At 38.4% G+C, this 21927-nt stretch overlaps 1 protein-coding gene across 1 annotated transcript in view; it reads left to right on the top strand.

Moving 5' to 3' along the window:
* RAD17 (RAD17 checkpoint clamp loader component) overlaps positions 1-21927 on the top strand; it is a 1292309-nt gene that overhangs the window by 44606 nt on the left and 1225776 nt on the right. The window contains exon 2 of the mRNA XM_044063883.1: positions 13877-13978. Coding sequence (XP_043919818.1) covers positions 13937-13978 — 42 coding nt within the window. The 5' untranslated portion in view covers positions 13877-13936. The remainder of the gene's footprint in view (positions 1-13876; positions 13979-21927) is intronic.

The following is a 21927-nucleotide window of genomic DNA, read 5'->3' as shown; positions in this document are numbered from 1 at the left end:
ATATATTGATATTTATATATGTATTTATATTTATATATATATATATATATATATATATATATATATATAGAGAGAGAGAGAGATATAGATATATATATAAATATATTTTATATATTACACATATATATTTATATATATATCTATAGATGTATATATAGATTTATTGTAATCAATTTTATCAGCAGTTTACAATACAAACCATTTATTGTAATCATGAACACCCTCTACCCCCAGCTAACCAGCAGTCAAATTCTTGGCCTTCTGACCTTTATACAGTCTAGTGCTGGGGCATTTTTCATCTCCTCCGTTGCACCTTTGTAATGAAAATTCCTTTATTCTAAACTTTGTTTAATTTAGTTAAATACTACCATGTGCAAAATGTATGCGATAAACATGGAGCAATCCAGTCCTTCTGACACTTGGTGAAGCCCCTTATTGTGTGTAGTAACACCATCTGGAGGTCTTTTAACATAATACATCATTACATAACATGTTTAACTTTTGATAAAATGTGTGAAATATTTGACCACTGATCATCCAGTATTGTCTTGGAAGTTGAACTCATTCTCATTTGTAGCCGTATAAAAATAAATTACAGTTGTGTAAGTAATCTTACCATAATGGAAGATGTTTGAATCATCACTGCTGCAGTAGTCTAAGCTATATGGGGGAGGGGGGGGGGAGTCAAGTTCCTAGTCAGTGAGGCATTTCCCTGCAGTACATTTGGTTGGAGACTCATGGCTGAAGTGACATTGACTGCTGTAAATTTCTTGTCTTTAAATGTAAGGACACAGCACCGTGCCCAGAGCTTTAACAAATAATTGCATTCATCAGGTGAAGCAATGTGAGTTGTGCTGGGTACATGCTTATGTGAGTACAACATGTAGAAGTGTACAACATTAGAGGAAAACCTGCATGCTTCTGTAGTCTCAGTTATGCTTTAGTGTTTCTTGGGTAATGGTTCTGCAGACTGTAGGGGTTATAGTGCACACACACACACACCAGTATAGGTACGACCCATTGTGCACTGCATTTGTACTGTCACTAACAAGCCAACTGGGTGGCCTGCTGCTAATGCCTGTCATATTATTGGCTGCCTCTGTGTCTCTTATGGGCAATGGACATTATTTCCCCTGTGCATTAGATTGTTGAAGCTGTGGGCTTGGCATTGCATGGTTGTCTTTGTCTACAGGGAATTTGCAGCAGCTGTATGTCTGCAGGTGAATGTCCTTTCAGCCATGCTTCCCCAACTGGATGTACTGCAGGGAAATGTCTCACTGCTTAGTAGCCTGAATCTGAATCCCTGTATGGGTTATATCCTGCCTAGGATTTAACAGCCAGTCTGCTTCCAAAGCTTAAGAGCACATTCCACTTGCCCAGACCATTGGAAGCTCGAGCAAAACAAGGAGAAAAACATCAGTCTGGCCCCAAGCTCTTGAGAGCTTCCATGCCAACTGAAAAAGGGAAGATAGAAGCCAGAAAGAGGTCAGTGCATGGTAAAGGGAATCCAGTTCCTCACCCTGGGATACACAAGCCATATAAAAAAAGGGGGGGGCTACTGCAGCAACAATCATTCAAACTTGTATTGTTAGTACAGTTATGTAAGTAAACTTGCCGTATATTCATCATTTGATTACTGCTGTAGTAGCCAGAGCTCTATGGATAGAATACCAAAGCTTAGAAAGAAAGGTTAGAGGAAGTACGAAGGTCCAGGAAGCCTTGGAGAATGGTCTTAGCAAAGCCTGCTCTAGATCTGGAAAAAGAATGTGCTTTGTAAAAGCATGCAAAGAGGACCAAGACCAAGATGCTACCTTCAGAATTCTTGTACTGTCTGCTTATTCAATGGCACTTTGGAAAGGGTAAAAGCCCTAGTACAGTGTGCCTTGATCCTGCCTGGAATTGACCTGTTATGGTGGGAATAACAAGGCAATAGCATGTGAAAACCATTTGGAAAGTGCCTGTTTTTAATACTGGTGGTTCGAATTTGTTTTTTTTTTTTTTTTTTTTTTTTATTTCATAAGTAACTGGATGTAATTTCTGAAGGTTTTTGTTCTGTGAAGATAGTATCAGCGTTGTATGTAGACATCCTGGGTAAGAAGTATCAATTCTCCCTCATTATACATTCTGGAAAGAAGACAAGGGAGATTGATAGCTGCTGGACTCAGTTGACTCTGATACTATTCTAGGCATAAATGAAAATGTCATTCTCGAGGAAACACTGTCCTTCAGGAAAACGAGAAGGTTGACCAACTGTAAGAGCTAACAACTCCGCTATTCCTATTGCAGATGGAGCAGTTGGCAACATTGTTTCCATGATAAAAATTTCCTATCAACCTGAATAGCCGGATCAAATGGAACAAAAGATGTGTATATTTTTTCAAAACAAAATTAAATTCCCAGTCTGTTTTTTTAAGTGGACAGATTCCTTTTAAAAACATTTTGACATGAGAGTACATTGAAAGAGGAGGATCCATTGGCAGCCATGCCGAGATGGCATACTGCCGAACCTAAATACAGGAATAGAAAAGCCCAGAGGATAAAAACTCAGACAAATATTTTAGAACCAGAGGAAATGCTAACCATAATGGAGTCTAAGTGGGATCAACTAGAAAATATTGTGCATGAGCTAATACATATAATTTTCTCTTAGCAGGTGTCTTTGACTCCAATAATACCTGCTGCATGTTCTCGGGGGGGGGGGGTAGAAGGTATTAACATTTTGTCATCTAGGAAGCCTGTTACAATGTTTGAAGCTGGGGGACTATCAAACAGCTCCTGTGTTGTTTGACCAGGTGTAGTCTCTGAAGAAGTTTGTGGTAATTGCCCTTTTCCATTTCCAAAAGAAAGGAACCACTGTTTTCTGGATCAGAAGGGAGTCACCACAAAGATCGAAAAAAGCTCTTCTGAATCTTCATAATGACCCTGAATATCAGTGTAAGGGGTAGAAAAGCATGCAAGAAATTGCCCCTTCAAGAAAGAGAATATATCTGTTTTCAGGCTGCTTGCAAGGAATCCTGGAACAAATTTTGCCAGGTGTTTGTGAATGGAGGAAAACTTACCTATTTGATCTATTCCCCACCACTGGATCAAATCCTGGAAGACCCACCCCATTCTGTTTCCATGAAGGTCTTTCATGTTCCTTCTCAGCTCATCTGTCACAAAGGTTTTGCTCTGATTGAAAGTTAGACTCCTGTAGAGTGCAGTTGTTGATAATTGCTATTATCCCAGGTTGCTATGGCTAATGTTCACATAGTATGAGATATGGAAATGCCATTTTTTAATGTACCACGTCAATGTGCTTAGTCTGTGATCATTTCTAGAGGTCCAAAGGATCACATTATTTATTGATTTGCTTTGACTGCATTTGTTTACCTGTGTTGTATAACTGGGATATGCAAGACCCCTTTTTATAGGAGACCCTGGGAGAAGAACTTAAACTTTAAAACATTTATAAGTACACAGATGATAGTTGGGTATAACTGGAATCTATTTAAATGATTGACAGAGTTGAGTGCATTTATTACTGCCAACAACTAACTATTTGATGCAAGTGTTTGGTCTGTATTTTTCATTCCAAAGGCCCTACACTTTTTTTAACCTCCCAAGAGGCAGCCCTCCAAGCAGACCCTGTGGCATTAGTTGTAACATAGCATGGGAGACTTGGATTTGGATAAAAGTGGTCTCTCCATCAAAAACAATTCATTTTTTGTTGGTCCCCAAACTGAAATTAGGAAGATCAGGTGTTGTTGATGTTAGGACCAAACAGATTTTAGACATCATACATTTTTTATTTTTGTATTTATGTGAAATGTAGCTAGAATCATGAGAATCACAGATGCCATGAAACCTAAAATCTTTAAGTTCTTTTTCAGATGTGCTAGACTGAGTGGAAAAACTCATAATACATCTACAAATTGAGTTTATCCTGTGGACAAAAAGCAGTTTGAGTGGAAGTATCCAGGAGGTATCCAAGGAGTAGCATTGTGTGGGATGGAATAATGCAATAATTTTGAATATTCTCATGAAAACCCAGTCTGTGATGGTGATCTCTTACCCAAGTGAAGGATTTCTAACACTTTTTTGAAACGGACTTTGCAATGATAAGCAATCTATCTAAATAAGCAAAAAGTGAATACCTTGCATTAGGCTGTCACTAGAGCCAACACTCAAGTCGTGTTCACAAAGTGTAATCCAGACGCTGAAAACCATATAAAAATTGTTGAAAAACTGTAGCTTATACGAATGTGATATTTTAAATCTTTGGTTACAAAAAAAAAAAACTAAAAGGGGAAATGAGAGGTAATTGGTTTTAAAAGGAGTAGATTTTTGACATTTGGAAATTCCACAAACTAGTTAAGAAAGGAAAGCTTGAGGACCGGTCTCTCTGAAGTTTCTTTCTTTGATCTAGAAACATCCTTAAATAAAACACATTCCCTACAAGCGTAAGAGGGACAAGCTCTATTAACTTTAGAGGTAGTAGATATTGATAGACTGAGTACAATAAAGAAGTTTGATCTGGCTGATTTATGTCAAGTGAATCCCTGAAAAGGAGTTAGGGACTCTCACAGCCATCAGAACCCTAATGGACTGCTGCCAGAGAGAGAAATGGAGATCCTGTAGTAGGGAAAGAATTAATGATTGCCAGGGTGAGAGATTGGATTTTTAGATGGTCAGTCATACTTGTAGGGGTGTCCTCTGACCTTTGCTTGCTTGAATATTGCCGAGTCTGCTTAATTTGCTTTTATTAAAAGATCCTGAAATAAAGATGAAACATTTAAGAAAGATGGAGAAGGAAAGAAGGTTAAAAAAGTCACCCCTTGAATCAGTTTTCCTCTCGTCATATAATTCTTTCCTCCAAGGATGTCGGCAGCAGATGACCTGAATACAACTTTCCTGTCAAGGGAAAAGTTCTAAATTTAAGCTGTTACACATTCAGGCACATTTAAAGAACATAACCAAGTTTTGTCGTAATAGATCCAGTAGCTGTTGCTGTAGAAGAAGCATCAGCTGAGTCATTAACTTTTAGTGAAGAGTTACTAAAAGAAGGAAAAATGGCAGTCATGTTCTCATTTTTCAAAAGAAGCAAGGAAAAGCTTTTAACATGGGAGCTTCTCATTAAGGTATGCTAAAAATACGCATGGTGTAAGAATATACTGTTTTTCCAAATATGTCAAAAACTTTTCCAACCTTGTCAGTGGAGGAGGGATTAGCATTTACTGGATGTTTAGCTGCAGAATTATTTGACTAAGGAATCACTGTAGGGTCAGTGCTGGGAGATGAAATGAGTATTTTATAAGAGGAGGAACCTCTTACAGTCTATCTGCCTTTTGGATTTGCATGCTGGTTTTCTGATATGTTTTAGGCTGTAATAAAAAGATCCCACAAAGCTGGCAGCACAGGAGGAATGGCTGTAGAAATTCCAGTTGTAATAAATTTGAATAATTTTTGAAAAAACTTGGAATGACATTTTGCTCCCCCTGAAAAATATTAATCTATTCTAGGAATGGTTTCAGAAAAGGAAAATTCTTCCAAAGGAAAAATGGAAAAAAAAAATCTCTTCAGAAATAGAATCTGATGTCTGTGGGGAAATGACTGGAAGAGTTCCCTGAAATTCTGTTCCCTGTTTATCATAGTAGGAATGATCTGAAACTTAAGATTTTTTCTTTTACCGGTAAAACCAGAATGTAAAGGGCCAAGAGCCTGAATAAAGCAGTGAACTAAGCCCAGTAAATCTTCCCTGTCATGGGGAACAGAAACAGGGGGAGATAAATGTTTAATTTTTTGCTGCTTTTAAACCAGAAACTCCACAGAGGCAGATGAGCTTATGACTGGTACATCACCCTGGGGAGTAGGCATCTTAATCTGACCAGGATCAGAAACATTTCCTACTCTGTCCTCTGAGACGGACAGGAGTGGTTCTCCCATGCCTGCAGGGGACACTCCAACAGCTGCAGAAGATGTGGAACCAGGGAAGAAGATGATGAGGCGTCTGTAAAGAACCTTAAATGGCCACTGCAGAGTGTCTCTGCTGCTGAGGCAAGAAAGCAGCCTGTTGAAATGGCAAAGACCGTCTAGAAAATTTCCTCGTGTCTGAAAGAAGGAAGAACCAAGAAAATGGTAAGGCTTCATGGTTAAGCTCAAAAGCAAACCAGGAGTTGGTAGCAAAGGTCTGTGGTTTAAAAATCAACAACAGTAGAAAAGAATATAAAACCAGTGTCCACCAGGCTAAAAACAAATGCGATTTATTGAGTGTTAGCGCTTTCAGGTACAAACCTTTCCTCTGACACAAACCGCACAACGTAAAGCTGAGTTTAAATACAAAAGCTTATGCAAATAATAAAAGCAATCATTCAATCAATTAAATACAGAAGTACTAAAAGTTAGAAGTACTAAAATTTCTGAATGAAAGGCGTACGCCTACTTAAAACAGGCTTTAAAGGTACCATGCCATTAAGCCCTGGATAACTATTCACACCTAGTTCAATTATCCACCTAGTCTCACAGTACTCAGTATTACTAGTAATGTCGCCCTTTCTCCCTCCCAAATTAACCTATTGCAATGCCAAAAACAGAAAATGACGTCCTGGATATCTTTCTATATGTTGGGAAAGTGCGTTACATTTGTCTTTAAGCCTGATGGCTGATAAGTATTTCAATATTCTGTCCTTAAATCTACAATTTGTCTTCCCCACATAGAAGGAAGAACAGTCTACACAAGTAGCTAGATATATTATATTCTGGGACAGGCAAGTAGCCAGAACTCTCAGGGTAGATTTCCTCTGTGTAGTGGGGTGAACAAATGCACAAGATCTGTTAATATATTTGCAGGCTTTACATCTTTGACATGGAAACATTCCAACCTTCTCCTTTTGTCTCTCATCCCTATGGGGTTTATCACAAAGGATCTGCTTCAAATTTTTATTTCTCTTGTATATGAAATGTGGGCTACCCACCACCAGTTCCTTCAGAGAATCATCTGTTTGTAAAATTCTCCAGTTCTCTCTAATGATGTCTTGCACCCGCCTGATATCACTGCTGTAGGTTAACTGTAGGGGCACTTTACTTCTTACACTGTTATCATACCATTTACTCCGTTTATTGTACATATTATGCCTGTTTGATATGCCTTGATTGGAGAACCAAGGTGCACTCTTGGTGTCCTTGCTGCCCACGACATCACCCATTATCCCTTTTAACTCCATAGGCGTATATCCACTAGGTAGCAGACTGTTAGTAAAAGTCACTAATTCTTCCTGTAGGGTTTATCATCAGTACATAACCTCGTCAGTCGTAAGGACTGTCCTTTCACTATGTTACGAAAAACAAAGCCTGGATACGTACTGTCATTAGCTAAGAGTCCATTTTTCCAGCAGGCTTTTCTGAACACTTTGGTGTTAAACACTCTATGCCCACTTCGCTCTATCTCCTTGTAAGGGGAATTGACTGTAAATCGTAAAAAACTAGTAGTGCCTTCCAGACATCTGACAAAGTCCAGCAAGGTTTCATGAGTGCCTGCCCATAAAATAAACACATAGTCTACAAAACGAGTGTAAAAAGCCAGTTGCTGTTTCCATTGGTGTGCAGCCTCAAAAATAACCTTTTTCTCCCACTGAGCAAGTACCAAATTGGCATAAGAGTTCACACAGGGGGTCCCCCATTGCGGCCCCCCATTTCTGCCAAAAGTACTGCCCTTCAAAGAGAGAGACATTCTGTTCCAAGACAATCTCCAAGAGGCTGATAACCTGCTGTATATCATGCCCATTAAAATGTACACTTTTCAAGTAATAACTTCTTAACTGCTCCTAAGCCATATACATTGGGTATAACCGGGAATAAATCATGTACATCCAGTGTCACTAGTAAAAAGTTCTTATCATGAACACAAGTTTCTAAAAACTCATATAAATCTGTCAAAAAATGGACACTGTCTCTCAAAATCCTAGGTACTTGTCTCTCAATTGATTTCATCCTATATTCAACCCACATGGAGCAATATTCATTGACCCACTCCCTGCCCGAAACTATGGGCCTAAGGGGTGGATCAAGCTAACATTTATGCATCTTTGACAGCGCCTTAAAAACGGGTACTGTCAGGTGTTCAACAATAATGAAATTTATATATATATATATATATATATATATATATATATGTCATCTGTGATAATACCCATCTCCTTCAAATTACTCATTGCTCCTTTAACATGACAGACATTGTGGTTAATGGTCAGTCCGTCAATCTTTACAAAGGCAACATTAGTAGTAAGCATAAGTTCTATTTTGTTCATATAGAACAGTATGTCCATTAAGACAACGGTCCCTCCTTTATCTGCTGGGTGCACTGTTAAATATTTATTTTCTTGTATTTCCTTAAGGGCTTGTCTTTCTTCATATGACAAATTATAAAAACAATCACTATGTTTATAGTGCTCCTTTTCGCGTATTTGTTGCTCACATGTCCTAATGAACTCATCAACTGTTGAGTCATAATTAGGTATAAACAAATAGGTTTACTTAAAGCACCATGAGAGGAGATAGCTAGGTCACTATCACCAAGAAGTTTCTTAAGCCGTAAATTTCTACCAAATTGTTCCAATTCAATTATAACATCAGTAAAGACTTATTTGACTGCTGGTACAAAATTGAGTCCTCGACTCAATAGTCATTTCTTTATATCAGAAAGCTCAATACTAGAAAGATTAAAACCAAACGATCAGTACCTGAAGTCGCACAGAGACCTTCCTCCATTCCTGTCCCTGCTGTATGATCTCTTCGCCATCTCCTCTCCTTGCTGTTCCAACCTTTTCTCCTTTTTCTTCCTCATAGGTACTGGTAAACTCCATAGAGAAAATGCAGCAAGAGATTGAGATTAAGTTTAAAAGTGAACACTACATATTGAATTAAGTCACTACATAAGGAAATACAAGGAAATAAATATTTAACAGTGCGCCCAGCAGATAAAGGAGCTGCTGTTGTCTTAATGAACACTGTATTCTATATGGCCAAAATAGAACTTATGCTTACTACTAATGTTGCCTATGTAAAGATTGATGGATTGACCATTAACCGCATTCTCTCATGTTAAAGGAGCAAGGAGTAATTTGAAGGAGATGGGTATTATCACAGATAATGTATATAATTTCATTATTGTTGAACACCCAACAGTACCTGTTTCTTAAGGTGCTGCCGAAGGTACATAAATGTTTGCTTGACCCACCCCTTAGGCCCATAGTTTCGGTGAGGGGGTGGGTCACTGAATATTGCTCCATGTGGGTTGAATATAGGGTGAAATCGATTGTGAGACAAGTACCTAAGATTCTGAGACAGTGCCCATTTTTTGACAGATTTATATGAGTTTTTAGAAACTTCTGTTTATGATGAGAAATTTTTACTAGTGACATTGTACGTGATTTATTCACAATTATACCCAATGTATATGGCTTAGGAGCAGTTAAGTTATTACTTGAAAAGTGTACATTTTAATGGGCATGATATACAGCAGGTTATCAGCCTCTTGGAGCTTGTCTTGGAATAGAATGTCTTTCTCTTTGAAGGGCAGTACTTTTGGCAGAAATGGGGGATCGCTATGCGGACCCCCCTGTGCAAACTCTTACGCCAGTTTGGTACTTGCTCAGTGGGAGAGAGAGATTATTTTTGAGGCTGCACACCAGTGGAAACGGCAACTGGCTTTTTACACTCGTTTTGTAGACGATGTGTTTATTTTATGGGTAGGCACTCATGAAACCTTGCTGGACTTTGTCAGATGTCTGGAAGGCACTACTAGTTTTTTTACGATTTAGTTAATTCCGCTTACAAGGAGATTGATTTCTTGGACATAAAGGTAGAGCAAAGTGGGCATAGAGTGTTTAACACCAAAGTGTTTAGAAAAGCCTGCTGGAAAAATGGACTCTTAGCTAAAGATAGTATGCATCCAGGCTTTGTTTTTCGTAACATAGTGAAAGGACAGTCCTTACGACTGTCGAGGTTATGTACTGATAAGGAAATCCTACAGGAAGAATTAGTGACTTACTAATAGGCTGCTAACTAGGAGATATAAACCTATGGAGTTAAAAGGGGTAATGAGTGAAATTGTGGGCTCCAGCCAGGGGCACCAAGAGTGCACCTTGGTTCTCCAAGACATATCAAATAGGCATATGTACAATAAACGGAGTAAATGGTATGATAATAGTGTAAGAAGTAAAGTTCCATTACAGTTAACCTATAGCAGTGATATCGGGTGGGTGCAAGACATCATTAGAGAGAATTGGAGAATTTTACAAACGGATGATTCTCTGAAGGAACTGGTGGGGGGTAGCCCACATTTCATATATAAGAAATAAAAATTTTGAAGCAGATGAAAATATATTAATAGATCTTGTACGTTTGTTCACCCCACTACATGGAGGGAATATACCTTGAGATTTCAGGCTACTTGCCTTTCCCAGAATATAGTACATCTAGCTACTTGTGTAGATTGTTCTTCCTTCTATGTGGGGAAGACCAAATTGTAGATTTAAGGACAGAATATTGAGGTACTTGGCAGTCAGGCTTAAGGATAAATGTAACGCACTTTCACAACATATAGAAAGATATCCAGGATGTCATTTTCTGTTTTTGGCATTGCAACTGGTGAATTTGGGAGGGAAAAAGGGTGACATTACTAGTAATACTGAGTATTGTGAGACTAGGTGGATAATTGAACTAGGGGTGAATAGGTATCCAGGGCTTATCGGCATGGTACTTTTAAAGCCTGTTTTAAGTAAGCGTAGGCCTTTCATTCAGAAATTTTAGTACTTCTGTATTTAATTGGTTGCTTTTATTATTTGCATATGCTTTTGTATTTAAACTCGGCTTTACATTGTGTGGTTTATGTTTGAGGAAGGGTTTGTACCTAAAAGCGCTAACACTAAATAAATCACATTTGTTTTTAGCCTGGTGGACTGTGGCTTTATATTCTTTTCTGCTGTTCATGGTTAAGTTGAGAAAGAAGCCTGAAAGTCTGCTGTGATACCAGCAGTAGTCTATAAAAGGCAAGTATCAAAAGTAGTGTATTCACAAAAATAATACAGTAAAAAAAGCACAAAACACACTTGCCCCAGCACCTAAAAGGTAATTTACTTGATTTTTTATTGATAATCTGTCTATAAACTTGTCAAACAAGTTTTACACAAATGACAAAAAGAACCACAGTAGTTCAGCTGACAGAAATGTCTCGAAACATCCAAAAGCAAGAGCAAGCAAACTGCTGGAGTCAAGTGCAATTATAATGCCTGTTTTATTCACAAACAAAGAAGGCATATTTTTAAATTCATGAATGAATATATAAAAACATCTTTCTTTATATTATAATTTTGTATTACGCAAGTATCCTTTTAATTAAACACCTGTAATATGTAACGTATACCTCCATTTTACGGACGTTGTGAAAAGTGAGAGTTTCATGACTGAAATATTTGTTTACGTTATGTTAATATGAACCATTTAAAAAGCGGAAGAATATAGCAATAACCCACGCCTGGGTGTGTGGTGTAGTTTGGTCACGAGGGCGAAACCCGAGTGGCCAAACTAAGCCAACCGTGGGTAAATCCAGCATTACCCACACCCAGAAGTGGGTTATTGATATTATACAATGACATTATTAAAGAAAAAAAATAATTACTTTTCTTAAATAATGGCATTGTATAATGCCTCCTTGCTGCCCTTCCGCAGCGGTCTGGTATTCTGCGGCAGTTCTGATGTACTGCGCATGCGTATGCCTACACAGTACATCAGAGCTGTGGGCAAAAGCAACAGAGAAAGCAAGATCTCCGTTGCTTTTTACAAAGTGTTTCGCTATGTTAAATGGGTTTAACATAGCGAGACAGCTTTAAAAAAAGCAACGGAGAATCTCTGTTGCTTATTTTAAAGCTGTCTCGCTATGTTAAACCCATTTAACATAGCGAGACAGTTTTGAAAAAGCAACGGAGAAAGCAAGATCTCTGTTGCTTTTTACAAACTGTTTTGCTATGTTAAATGGGTTTAACATAGCGAGACAGCTTTAAAAAAAGCAACGGAGAATCTCTGTTGCTTTTTTAAAGCTGTCTCGCTATGTTAAACTCGTTTTACAGAGCGAGACAATGTTGTTAAGAGTTATAGTAATGGAAAAAGTCCGGGCGACCGGACCTTTTTCCATTACTATAACTCGGATTTACAACGTGCACGCTGACCAACCAGCGTGCACGTTTTTGAATATTAATGGGGGGTTGTTGTATAATGCTAAATCTTTCACACTGTCTAAAGAACTCTAATGTTATAAGATGAAGGTGCTCAGATTGGTTTCCTTTTTTTTCTCTCTCTGAAATAAACCAGGCGTTTTAATTGCACTTGACTCCAGTGGTCCGGAAAACGGTAAAACCTTGCTAAAAAGGCACTGTTCTTTTATAAAAGTACTGTTTTGGGCATAAAAATGAAATATTGAAGGTCTTCTCCTTAAAGAGAGCTTATCTGCCATGCTATGCAGAAATGCTAGCTGAACCTTGATCCTCAAAAAGCCTGCAGGAGATGTGTTCTTTTGTGGCAAGAAAGCTCTGAAGGCCTTGGGACCTAGAATGTTTGAGGAAAGCAAGGAGGAGAAAAACTTCTGATAGGACTTGTGTAAGGTGCCGTTAAGCTCTGGAAGCTGCTAGGCAGGATATAACCCATGTAGCTTAGGTAATGCAGCAGTAATCAAGTAATGAACACATGACCTTCCTACTACACTAACATTAAAAAGAGCTATCACTACCATCAGTGCAAATGATGAGCAGAAAATAAAATTCTGCAACTTTTCAGAGAGAATAACTCTCTTGGAATTTCTGCTGTCCAGTATGTCATAAAATTGCTGTCTTGGATTAAATACTGTTTTCAAGTCAGTGTCCTAGGAGCAGTCCGAATAACCTCTAATTAGTCATCTCTTATTTATTATCCTCTTTTCATGTGGCAGCACCCCCACCCTACCTCAACTGAAGGGAGCATATACAGGCAAGCCCATGATATCGTAACTTCCGTTCCATTACATTTGCCAGCTCGTAAACTAGGACAACCTCCCATCATACATTAAGGTGCGTACCAGTCAGTAGCATTCCATTATCTTTTAAAAAAAAAAAAAAAAAAAAAATGAATAAAGTAGTCACCCCCTGCAAATATTACTGCAAGCTTCACTGTCCTTTTGATTTAATGATCTACTCTACCTTAGAATGGGAACATGCTTTTAATTCCTGAGCGGTACTATATGTATAGGCCATAGTACAAACCCATGTCATCACACAGTTCCCCTAAATTACTCACTAAGGCCATTGGGGTGGGGGCTATCTTTATTTTTGTGAAGACTTTTGCCAGTTTACTGTATTTAAATTTACAGTCCTCTTCCATGACTTCAGTTTTTCACCATGAAAGTTGAAAAGTTTCATTCATGGAGACTCTGTTGTATCCTTAGGGAAGTTTAATAAGAGGCGAAAAGGCTAGGAACAAAGATCGGTAGTCTTGAGTAAGTGACCCTTCTTAGTAATTTATGTTATCAAGTTTTGCTCTGTAATTACTGTTTAGTCAAGTTTAGACAGTTTGTAGGTCTTGTGTACTATATGACCTGACGGTTTTTTGAAGAGCTTCATGAATAACAGTGTGAAATATTCTGGTAAATTTGGTGAATTTAACATTCCTGTCACAAAATGTTTTCTTTTTGCTTACAGAGTATGTTTTCTGAGTTATTGTAGTTTGCATGCAAAATTTTTCCTTGAGTATATTTCTAGCTTTTGGATAACACTTGTCTTTTCTGTTTAGTCTGCTGTTTTGATACTACATGGTGTAGTGATTTCATACTCCTTTGTCATAGCCTAACTAATCATCTTTCCTCTGTTTTTAGATGGTTTGCATTTTCTAAAGAAATTGTGCTGCAGATGGATGGAAATCACAAAGGTTGATAATGTCAAAAACCTCTCTAGGCAGAAAGATCATTTCTGCTAAAGTAAGTAATTTTGAAGTACAGTATAAGCTGATGTCCAAAAGGAGATGAGATGAATGTTTTTTTGACTACAAAAATGCAAGACTGACAATGTAGTTCAGTCTAGGAGATGAAATTATTAATGTGTTGCTTGTTATTGTGAAATTTTTGGTTAAGTAATTTTATTTTAATTGTGGTGTAAGAACTGCATATAGCTTATAGTGAAATCAAGAAAAATCCGTGTGTACACATGTATATAAGTTGCATGTGCACATACATATAGCTGTGTAAGTAATTAATATATACACACACACTATATTTGTTAATATGCATACTGAACATAGGAGTAGGCAGGATGTTAAATTATCCCATTTGTCATCCTGGAGTGAAGTCTTACTGGTAATTTCTTAAGCCCTTTACTTTTTCTTAATTGCATTTCATAGCGGTAATTCAGACTCTGCTGTTGTCATTCCTTTGTATGTTCTCTTATGTATTTTCCTCTCCTAGGCTGGAGATACTTGAACAGGCAGTGCCTGCATCAGATTTAACAGGTTATCATAAGAATCAGGTCATTCATTTATTTGGTGAGTGCACTATTTTGTGTGTGTGGGTTGCTTGTTGACAGAATGAATTACTCTGAAATGTAGCCAAGTGTTTTGTTCATCAGAATTTTAAGATTTTTAGATTAATTGAACATTGAATTGCATGCAGGTAAGATGGTGTTTGTGTGTGTTTGTGTGTGTTTGTGTGTGTTTGTGTGTGTTTGTGTGTGTTTGTGTGTGTTTGTGTGTGTTTGTGTGTGTTTGTGTGTGTTTGTGTGTGTTTGTGTGTGTTTGTGTGTGTCAGCTGCTTTGATTAGTGGCAGTATTATGGAAAGGGATTTTCAAAGATAAGGTGTAGGGTTATGGTTAGCTTTGCCCTCCTGCACCACCTTCGTAATGTGGTAACCTTAATACTGTGTGTATATAATCCTGTGCATAGTCAAACCTGTTCTAATTGCCATGTATCTTTATTTATATATGTATATTTTTCTGGGGTGTTTCTCCTTAAGCCACTTGGCCACTGCTAAAAAGGGCAGTTGTACCAGTTAGATCTTCCCAGTAAGTGTGTGTATGTATAGATATATATCTATAAATGTATACATACGCTTATGTATATATGTACGTGTGTGTGTGTGTGTGTGTGTGTGTGTGTATGTGTGTATATATATATATATATATATATATATCTATATATCTATATATATATATATATATATCTATATATCTATATATATATATATATATATATATATATATATATATATATATATATATATATATCTATATATATATATCTATATATATATATATATATATGTGTGTGTATATATGTATATTTTATTTATAAACACACATGCGTTTGCACACATGTATACGTGTGTCTGTGTGTGCGTGCATGTGCATCTTAAAGGACTGGTTGCCACTGCTGACTCTGAAGTGGCATGCTCACTTCTCTCCAGAACTTTAACCCTTTCCACAACTTCCTCAGTGCACCAGGTTTCCCCTAGCACTGTGGATCTGCTTTGGTGGATATTCACCAGGCTCTAGCAACTTCTTCAGTAAGTGCTGTTTTTCTTTTTGTATAGGTGGCAAAATTGTTTTAAAATATTAGTTAGAACTTGCAGAAAATACCCTGGTCTTCCTGCAAAGGTGGCTTACCATAGACATTTGCTGCCAGGTTGAATCACAGTTGCGAAGATGTAGAATATTGTATTTTTCTCCTTGAGATTGTTACATGGTGCAGACAATAGAGTAACTAGGATGGTGTTGGAACACTTACAACTGCAAGATATTGTGCCTGGCAGAGATAATGCAGATTTGCAGAGAACTGGAGCCATTTTTTTTAGTGCTCCTTTTCACCAATCTGCTTTCTTTGGACCCAAGGTGAAAGTAGTAGCAGGAAGTTAAAATTTGCTCTGCCTTTGTTGTCCTGGCCTTGGTCACACACGCATCTTTTTTAGGAATCAAAAATTTCCAAAGAATTTGTGGCTTTGATTATCCCAGAGGCAAAATTTTGAGCAACTTTCATACAGGGTCTCTCGTGGCTGCTTGGGGCTTCTTTAACAGATGCTAGCTCTGAAGTAGTGGTGGTCCACAAAATTAAGGTGCTCTGCAGTCCTTCTCCTGAGAAGTTGCAACAGAACCTTCGAGGACTTGCCTGACTGTTCCCGCTCTTCTTATGAGGCAGTTAGTGATCAGTTATCCCTGCACCAGCAAGCATGATTGGCTGTCATGGAAGACAGATGGTAAGGAATATAATAACACAAAAAGAAAATGGTATAACCCAAAGATTGCACCCAAGGTAACCTCTGTTTCACCATCAGACATCCTACTCCATCAAAAGGATGTGGCAAGAAAAGGGTCTAAAACCTCCTTCAGAAAGCATTCCAAGAGGTCCCACCAGCACAGAGGGGGCACGGGTTTACTCCAGCTTCTTTTTTGTTCCCAAGAGAAGCAAGGACCTCAGTCCAGTGTTGGATGTCAGCAGCCTAAACCTTTATGTAAAAAAAAAAGTGATTAAACTGGACCGTGACCATCCATCTTCCCTTATTTCTAGAAGGGTGATTATATGTACTCTGTAAACCTGAAAGATACCTTGAAAACTTGCACATGAAACTTGTTAAAGGCTCCAAGTCATTCAGTCTCACCACGGCATACACTTTTTTTGGCAGTGGTTTCATTTCTTAAATGACTGTGGGTTTCTTGTCCGTACCATCTGGACAGTGTTCAAAAGATTGTGAAGTTACCCCAAGACAGAATACTCTCCTTACAGTATGCAGTCAGTTGTTGCATTGCCCTACACTTCTGTCTTTCTAATTTTTGAGTCTTTAGTCTTATGGCAGCATCTGTTCATCTTTTCCCAACTTGACCAATTATTAAGCGAGAGGGATGTAGTGGTACAGTGGTCTCAGCTGTAAAGGCACCTGGATCAGATTGTATGTTTGTGCAATGTGTGCTCTTTGGTGGTGGTTATACCTGACGTATCTCACCAGTGGATGTCCTTTTGCCTTCTTCAGTTGTCAGTCACAGTTATCACAGATGCATCTGCCTTGAGGTGGGGGTGTTGCTTAAGACAAACTGTCTGAAACATGGACTTATCAGGAAGAAAACTGCACATCAGTGTACTGGAAGTGAGGGCAGTTCTCATAGTATTTACAGGCCTTTTAAGATCTCCTCCTCTAGGGTGTTATAACCATTCACATGGACATTTACGGTTGTGTTGTATGACAGCAAATAGGGTGGTACCAGGTCTCATCAGCAAGCCATGAGAATCTGGAATGGAGCGGCAGTTTTACAATGTTGTTTTATAGCAGCGCACATCCCTGATTGAGCCGTACACCCAGCAGGTAGGCTCAGCAGATAAATTCTGATGCCACCCCATCCCCCACAAGTGGTACCTCAATCCACTTGTAGTGTAGCTGATATTTTGTTGATGGGGAAGCTTTGCTGTGATCTGTTTGCATCCCTGGTCAGCACCAAGTACTTTGCCCTTATCACTCCATAGGGTGAAACTCCCAGGGTAGTTGTAGTCCATTAGTTTACAACACAGCTTCTTTATACTTTTCCATCTTTGCCTAGTCACGGTGTCTGGATTTCAACAGAACTGTCACTGCATGGTAATATACTGAGGTTGAGAGCAGTTATTACAACCCTCATAGCCTTCTGGTACTGCTTAACATAAGATGTTCTGACCATGCAAGCAGGTAGTCCCCAAATACTTGTGGGGTATGCTCAACCTAACTGTGTGAGAAGCCACAAGTGTGTGAATGAGCTATGCTTAAGTCATTTTTGTTTGTATTCCTGATGAGTCAGTTTCTTAAGTGAACAAACAAATCTGTCTGTTTCCCCATGAAGTGGGCCTGCGGCTTCTGGTGATGAACATGTTTAAATGCTGTGAAAGCCTTGTTGTGAACTGTGAAATTCACCAACTAAAACCAAGTGCAAGGAAAGTTTCTCTTTTTCTCTCTTTTACTGTCCTCATGGAGACCCCCAAGGGATACTATACACAGGCTGCCAGCTAGACTGCTTTAAACTTTTCTCCCATCTGTGATGATGTTCACCCAGAAAGCAAAGTTTCTGTAATGTGAAGTCATCCTAAAGGCACCTTATTGGCCCCAGCAGAACTGGTTCCCTATTCTACCTTATCTGCTAGATAAGCCACTCTAGATTAGACCAGAGAAGTGTATTGTACTATCATTTTGGTTAGTCGCTCCCAGATATTTGTCCGTGACTTGCCCCATGACTTCTCTGTTTCCAGCAGTTACCAACAATTCATTTGATTCAGGAAGAGTTTAACGTATGCTCTTTGTACCAAAAATTCCAGTACTAGAAGAACTTATCGAGACAGATGCACACTTTTTTTCAGTTTGGACTGAATCATAAGGCCTGTGTCCCTTTCCTTCTTCTTTGACCGCTTTTCTTTAATATTAAGCTGATATATTTGACTTTACTTTGTCTTGTTCTCAATTAAATTTCACATGACTACCATTTTCAGTTTTTTTCTGTAGTCAAGGATGGTTTATTTTGGCTTCCTTCAAAGTCTCCAAGACCTTTCTTTTGAAGGAGAGTTTCTCTTCTGAGGTCTGCATGTGTGACACTCTGCCTGTCTGAGAAGTTTATACTCCGAAAAAGTTGACTGAAACTTCATTTGTACCACTTACTACAGAAAAATTTAAATTTCTGGCTTTGAATTTTTTTTTCTGTCTCTGCAAGACCTAATCTGATTAGTTTATTTGCCTTCGTCCAGTTGGCCCATTCATTCCATGGTAGTGTTGGAGCTGGAATTCCTCAGGCTGGATGAAAGCCCTACTTCTTATCCTCCAGTGAGGATCACTTGCTCTGAGGAGTCTGTCTTTGCAGGAAAGAGAGTCTGAGCTTACCCATTCATTGTTGAAAAGCTCCACTCCCATGAGCTGGCCGAGATCTGCTGCTTGCTGTCTGCCACATGGAGTATGCATTCACATGTTGACCTCCCCGACTTCTGTTCATTAGCTTTGTGGCAGCATGTATCCAGGCTTGCGTTTCATGTGTGTAAAACTTTGTGCTGCTGCTGGGTGTTAGTCAAGTGGCACAGTCAGAGGATGGGCATGCTGACAATGACTGCTCAATGCCATCCTTCCTTGTTCTTTTCAATCGGGTGCAAAATTTGCTAATCAAGCTATGGTCTCCTGAGCCATACCCAAGGCTTTATCCAGCTTTTTTTTTCCTGGATGGGTTTCATATCTTTTAGGAGAATTTCTGAATTCAAAAGGACCCTCTTTATGTTTTATTAAGATAGTGCTTTAGAGAAATCCTTCTTTCTAAAAGTAGCTATTGAAAAATATTAATAAATATTCTGATTTTCGTTCCTCATTATTCTGTCTGTGTTGCACCCTTGTACTGCATGGGTATCCATCAGCAGTTAAGATACTGCTTTTATAGAACTAACATGTGATCTCAATTCTGTGTACAAAAGGTTTCTAAAAATACTCTTGCCAGGTGGCCATCTCACTCTGTAAAGTCCTTGCAATGTCTCCTAAGCCCATTCTTGCAAAGCTATTGCTGTCTCCAAGGCCATCTTCAAAAATGCATGCCTAGAAATAATTTGCACACTGCTTGTCATCCTTGAATAATTTTATTAAATCCTGTAAAATGGACCTAATGTTTAGGGTGAGAGCTTCCTTTTGGGCCATTGTTATAAATAGTATGATGGCCCGGTGTCCACACATTGGAAAGCATGTGAGATTCTGTTTCATTTATGAAGGATGGAGCTACTCCTATGATGTGAAAATCTTGTGCATACCATAATGATAGATTAAGTAGGTCCATCTTCTGTAGCATCTCTTCCACCTTGATTGTCAAGGTCTTTGTTTTATATTACCTTTTATTTTAGTGTTGCTACTTCATATCTGTAGAGTTAGAGCTATGTGGTGCACTGAGGTGGGAGAAGTACTCAGTCTGGGAAAGTTTGTGTGTTGATCAGTCCTAATACCTACTGCTTTAATCATAAGTTATGGGAGATGGCCAAAATCCTACAGAGTTATTGTTATGATTAGTACATCACTTTAATTTCTTAGAGTATGATTCACAGCCGCTTGCTGCAGAGAAACAAGATGGTTTTATAGAGTCAGAAAAGTTTTAATTTTTTTCTTAATAAAAACATTGAGGTTATAGACATGGTTTCCCAAAAGGAGTGTACGAAAATATTTGCTGCTAAAATCCCTGCCAAATGATGATACTATGTGATAAGTGTAATATACATTTGACATCTTGGCGTTGTAATGCTTTTAATTACCAGAACCTCATGGTGCTGTACCAGAATAAGCAAAGATTTGAGCTTCGGGCATCTTAGTTATTTCTTTAAAAGAGAATTTCTGACTGAATCTAGATAACTGATAAGGTAGAAATACTCATTTTTAAATGTAATTCTACAATGTATGCCATTGTTACAGGTGCTACTTTGAAGATATAGATTAGGAGACCCACTTGGCTGAGTACAGAGAGGGTATTTAAAAATAAAAAAGGCAGTTACTGGATACTGTTACTTACTTTTTTTCAGAGAGGCCTTAAATGACTTGGAGAAAGGCAAGATAGTAATGGTTGTGATGCAGATATCTCAGTATTCATCATTAGGATTACTGCTGCAGAAGCATTACCTATATGGCTTATAGCTTGCTAAGGATACAACAGCCAGCCAGCTTCCAAAGCTTCAGGGCACCTTCCACTGGCGTTGCCACTTATCCTTTTTTTTTTCCCCCCGGATTATCCGGAAATCAAAACAGATTATCTGGAAATCAAAACGGATTTGTCTGGTGGTTTAGGAGAACACTGTGCAAACTCTGATATTCTGTTATTTTTTTATTGTTAGCAGAAAGAAGGCATCACAAATGGGGGAAAAAGAGGACATTCCCCTCCTCTGATGTGACAGTGATGCCATGAAATGTATGGAAAGTGGTTGGGGAGAGGGGTGGGATAGGTGGGGTTATGTGGGAGGTGCAGGCAATGTGTGGCCTTGGTACAGTATTAGCCACAATGAAAGGTGGCAACCCTAACGTCACATGCCCAAACAGCTAATGAAAAGAAAGATTTAGGTACCAAGCCCTTCAGAGCTTTTTTGGTCCAAAGGGTGCACCTTTTGCAGGCTTTTGAATGTCAACAGTTGGGTAATACTTTCCATTTTCTAGCAGTCAAGTTTCCTTTGGGGGGCATTCTGTATCTACTTTTTATGACAGAAACTGAATTTTTTTCTTTGACAATATTTATTTTAAGGTAGGAAAAGGTGTTTTATTGACTGTCACATGACTTAAACAGTAGCATTACTTTTTACTTTTGTGGAAAAAATTTGTTGAAACTAATTTAAAACTACTTTTACTGAGGTAAAAGTTGTTTTAATCTCAGAGGCTTAAGTTAAATGTTTAAAATGCTTTTTACTCTCTCTTTTTGGGGAAACTGTTACTTTTTTTTTTTTTTTTTTTTAATACTTGCCCCATTTTGCCAACTACTACTAACAGGCTTCACCAGGAATTGAGTATCTTTTTTTTCTTTGTTTAACCATGAAACAAGTTTCCAGGTTCCTCAGTTCTTCTTCCAGCTGTAAAAAGAAGAAAATTACTAAACAGCCTTTGCCACAACAGCAAGCTTCTGAACTTCTTCCGCTACAAATGATGGACTCTGCTGTGGTCATTTGTGACTTCTCGGACCATTCATCTTTTTCCCTGGCAAAAGAGAACAACTCTTGTCTACCCTGAGAGAAGGAGCAGAGAGTACCACTCTTCCTAGCCATAATGCTATGCCTATTCCTAGGGAATTTTTTTCGTGGCAAAAGTAGGTCTACTACTTCAAGAAATTCCTGTCAAAACGAAGCAAAAAAAATTAGATGCGTTTCTTCTGTTTCAATCACTTTGGACAGAAGTTATTTATCGGGTTTAGCTTAGGGTTTAGTTCAGGCTCTTG

Source organism: Protopterus annectens, chromosome 2.part2 (genome assembly GCF_019279795.1).
Source record: "Protopterus annectens isolate FY-2018-M chromosome 2.part2, PAN1.0, whole genome shotgun sequence".
Lineage (NCBI taxonomy): Eukaryota > Metazoa > Chordata > Ceratodontiformes > Protopteridae > Protopterus > Protopterus annectens.
Note: the sequence above shows the minus strand (reverse complement) of the source record. Positions and strands in the feature narration are given on the sequence as shown.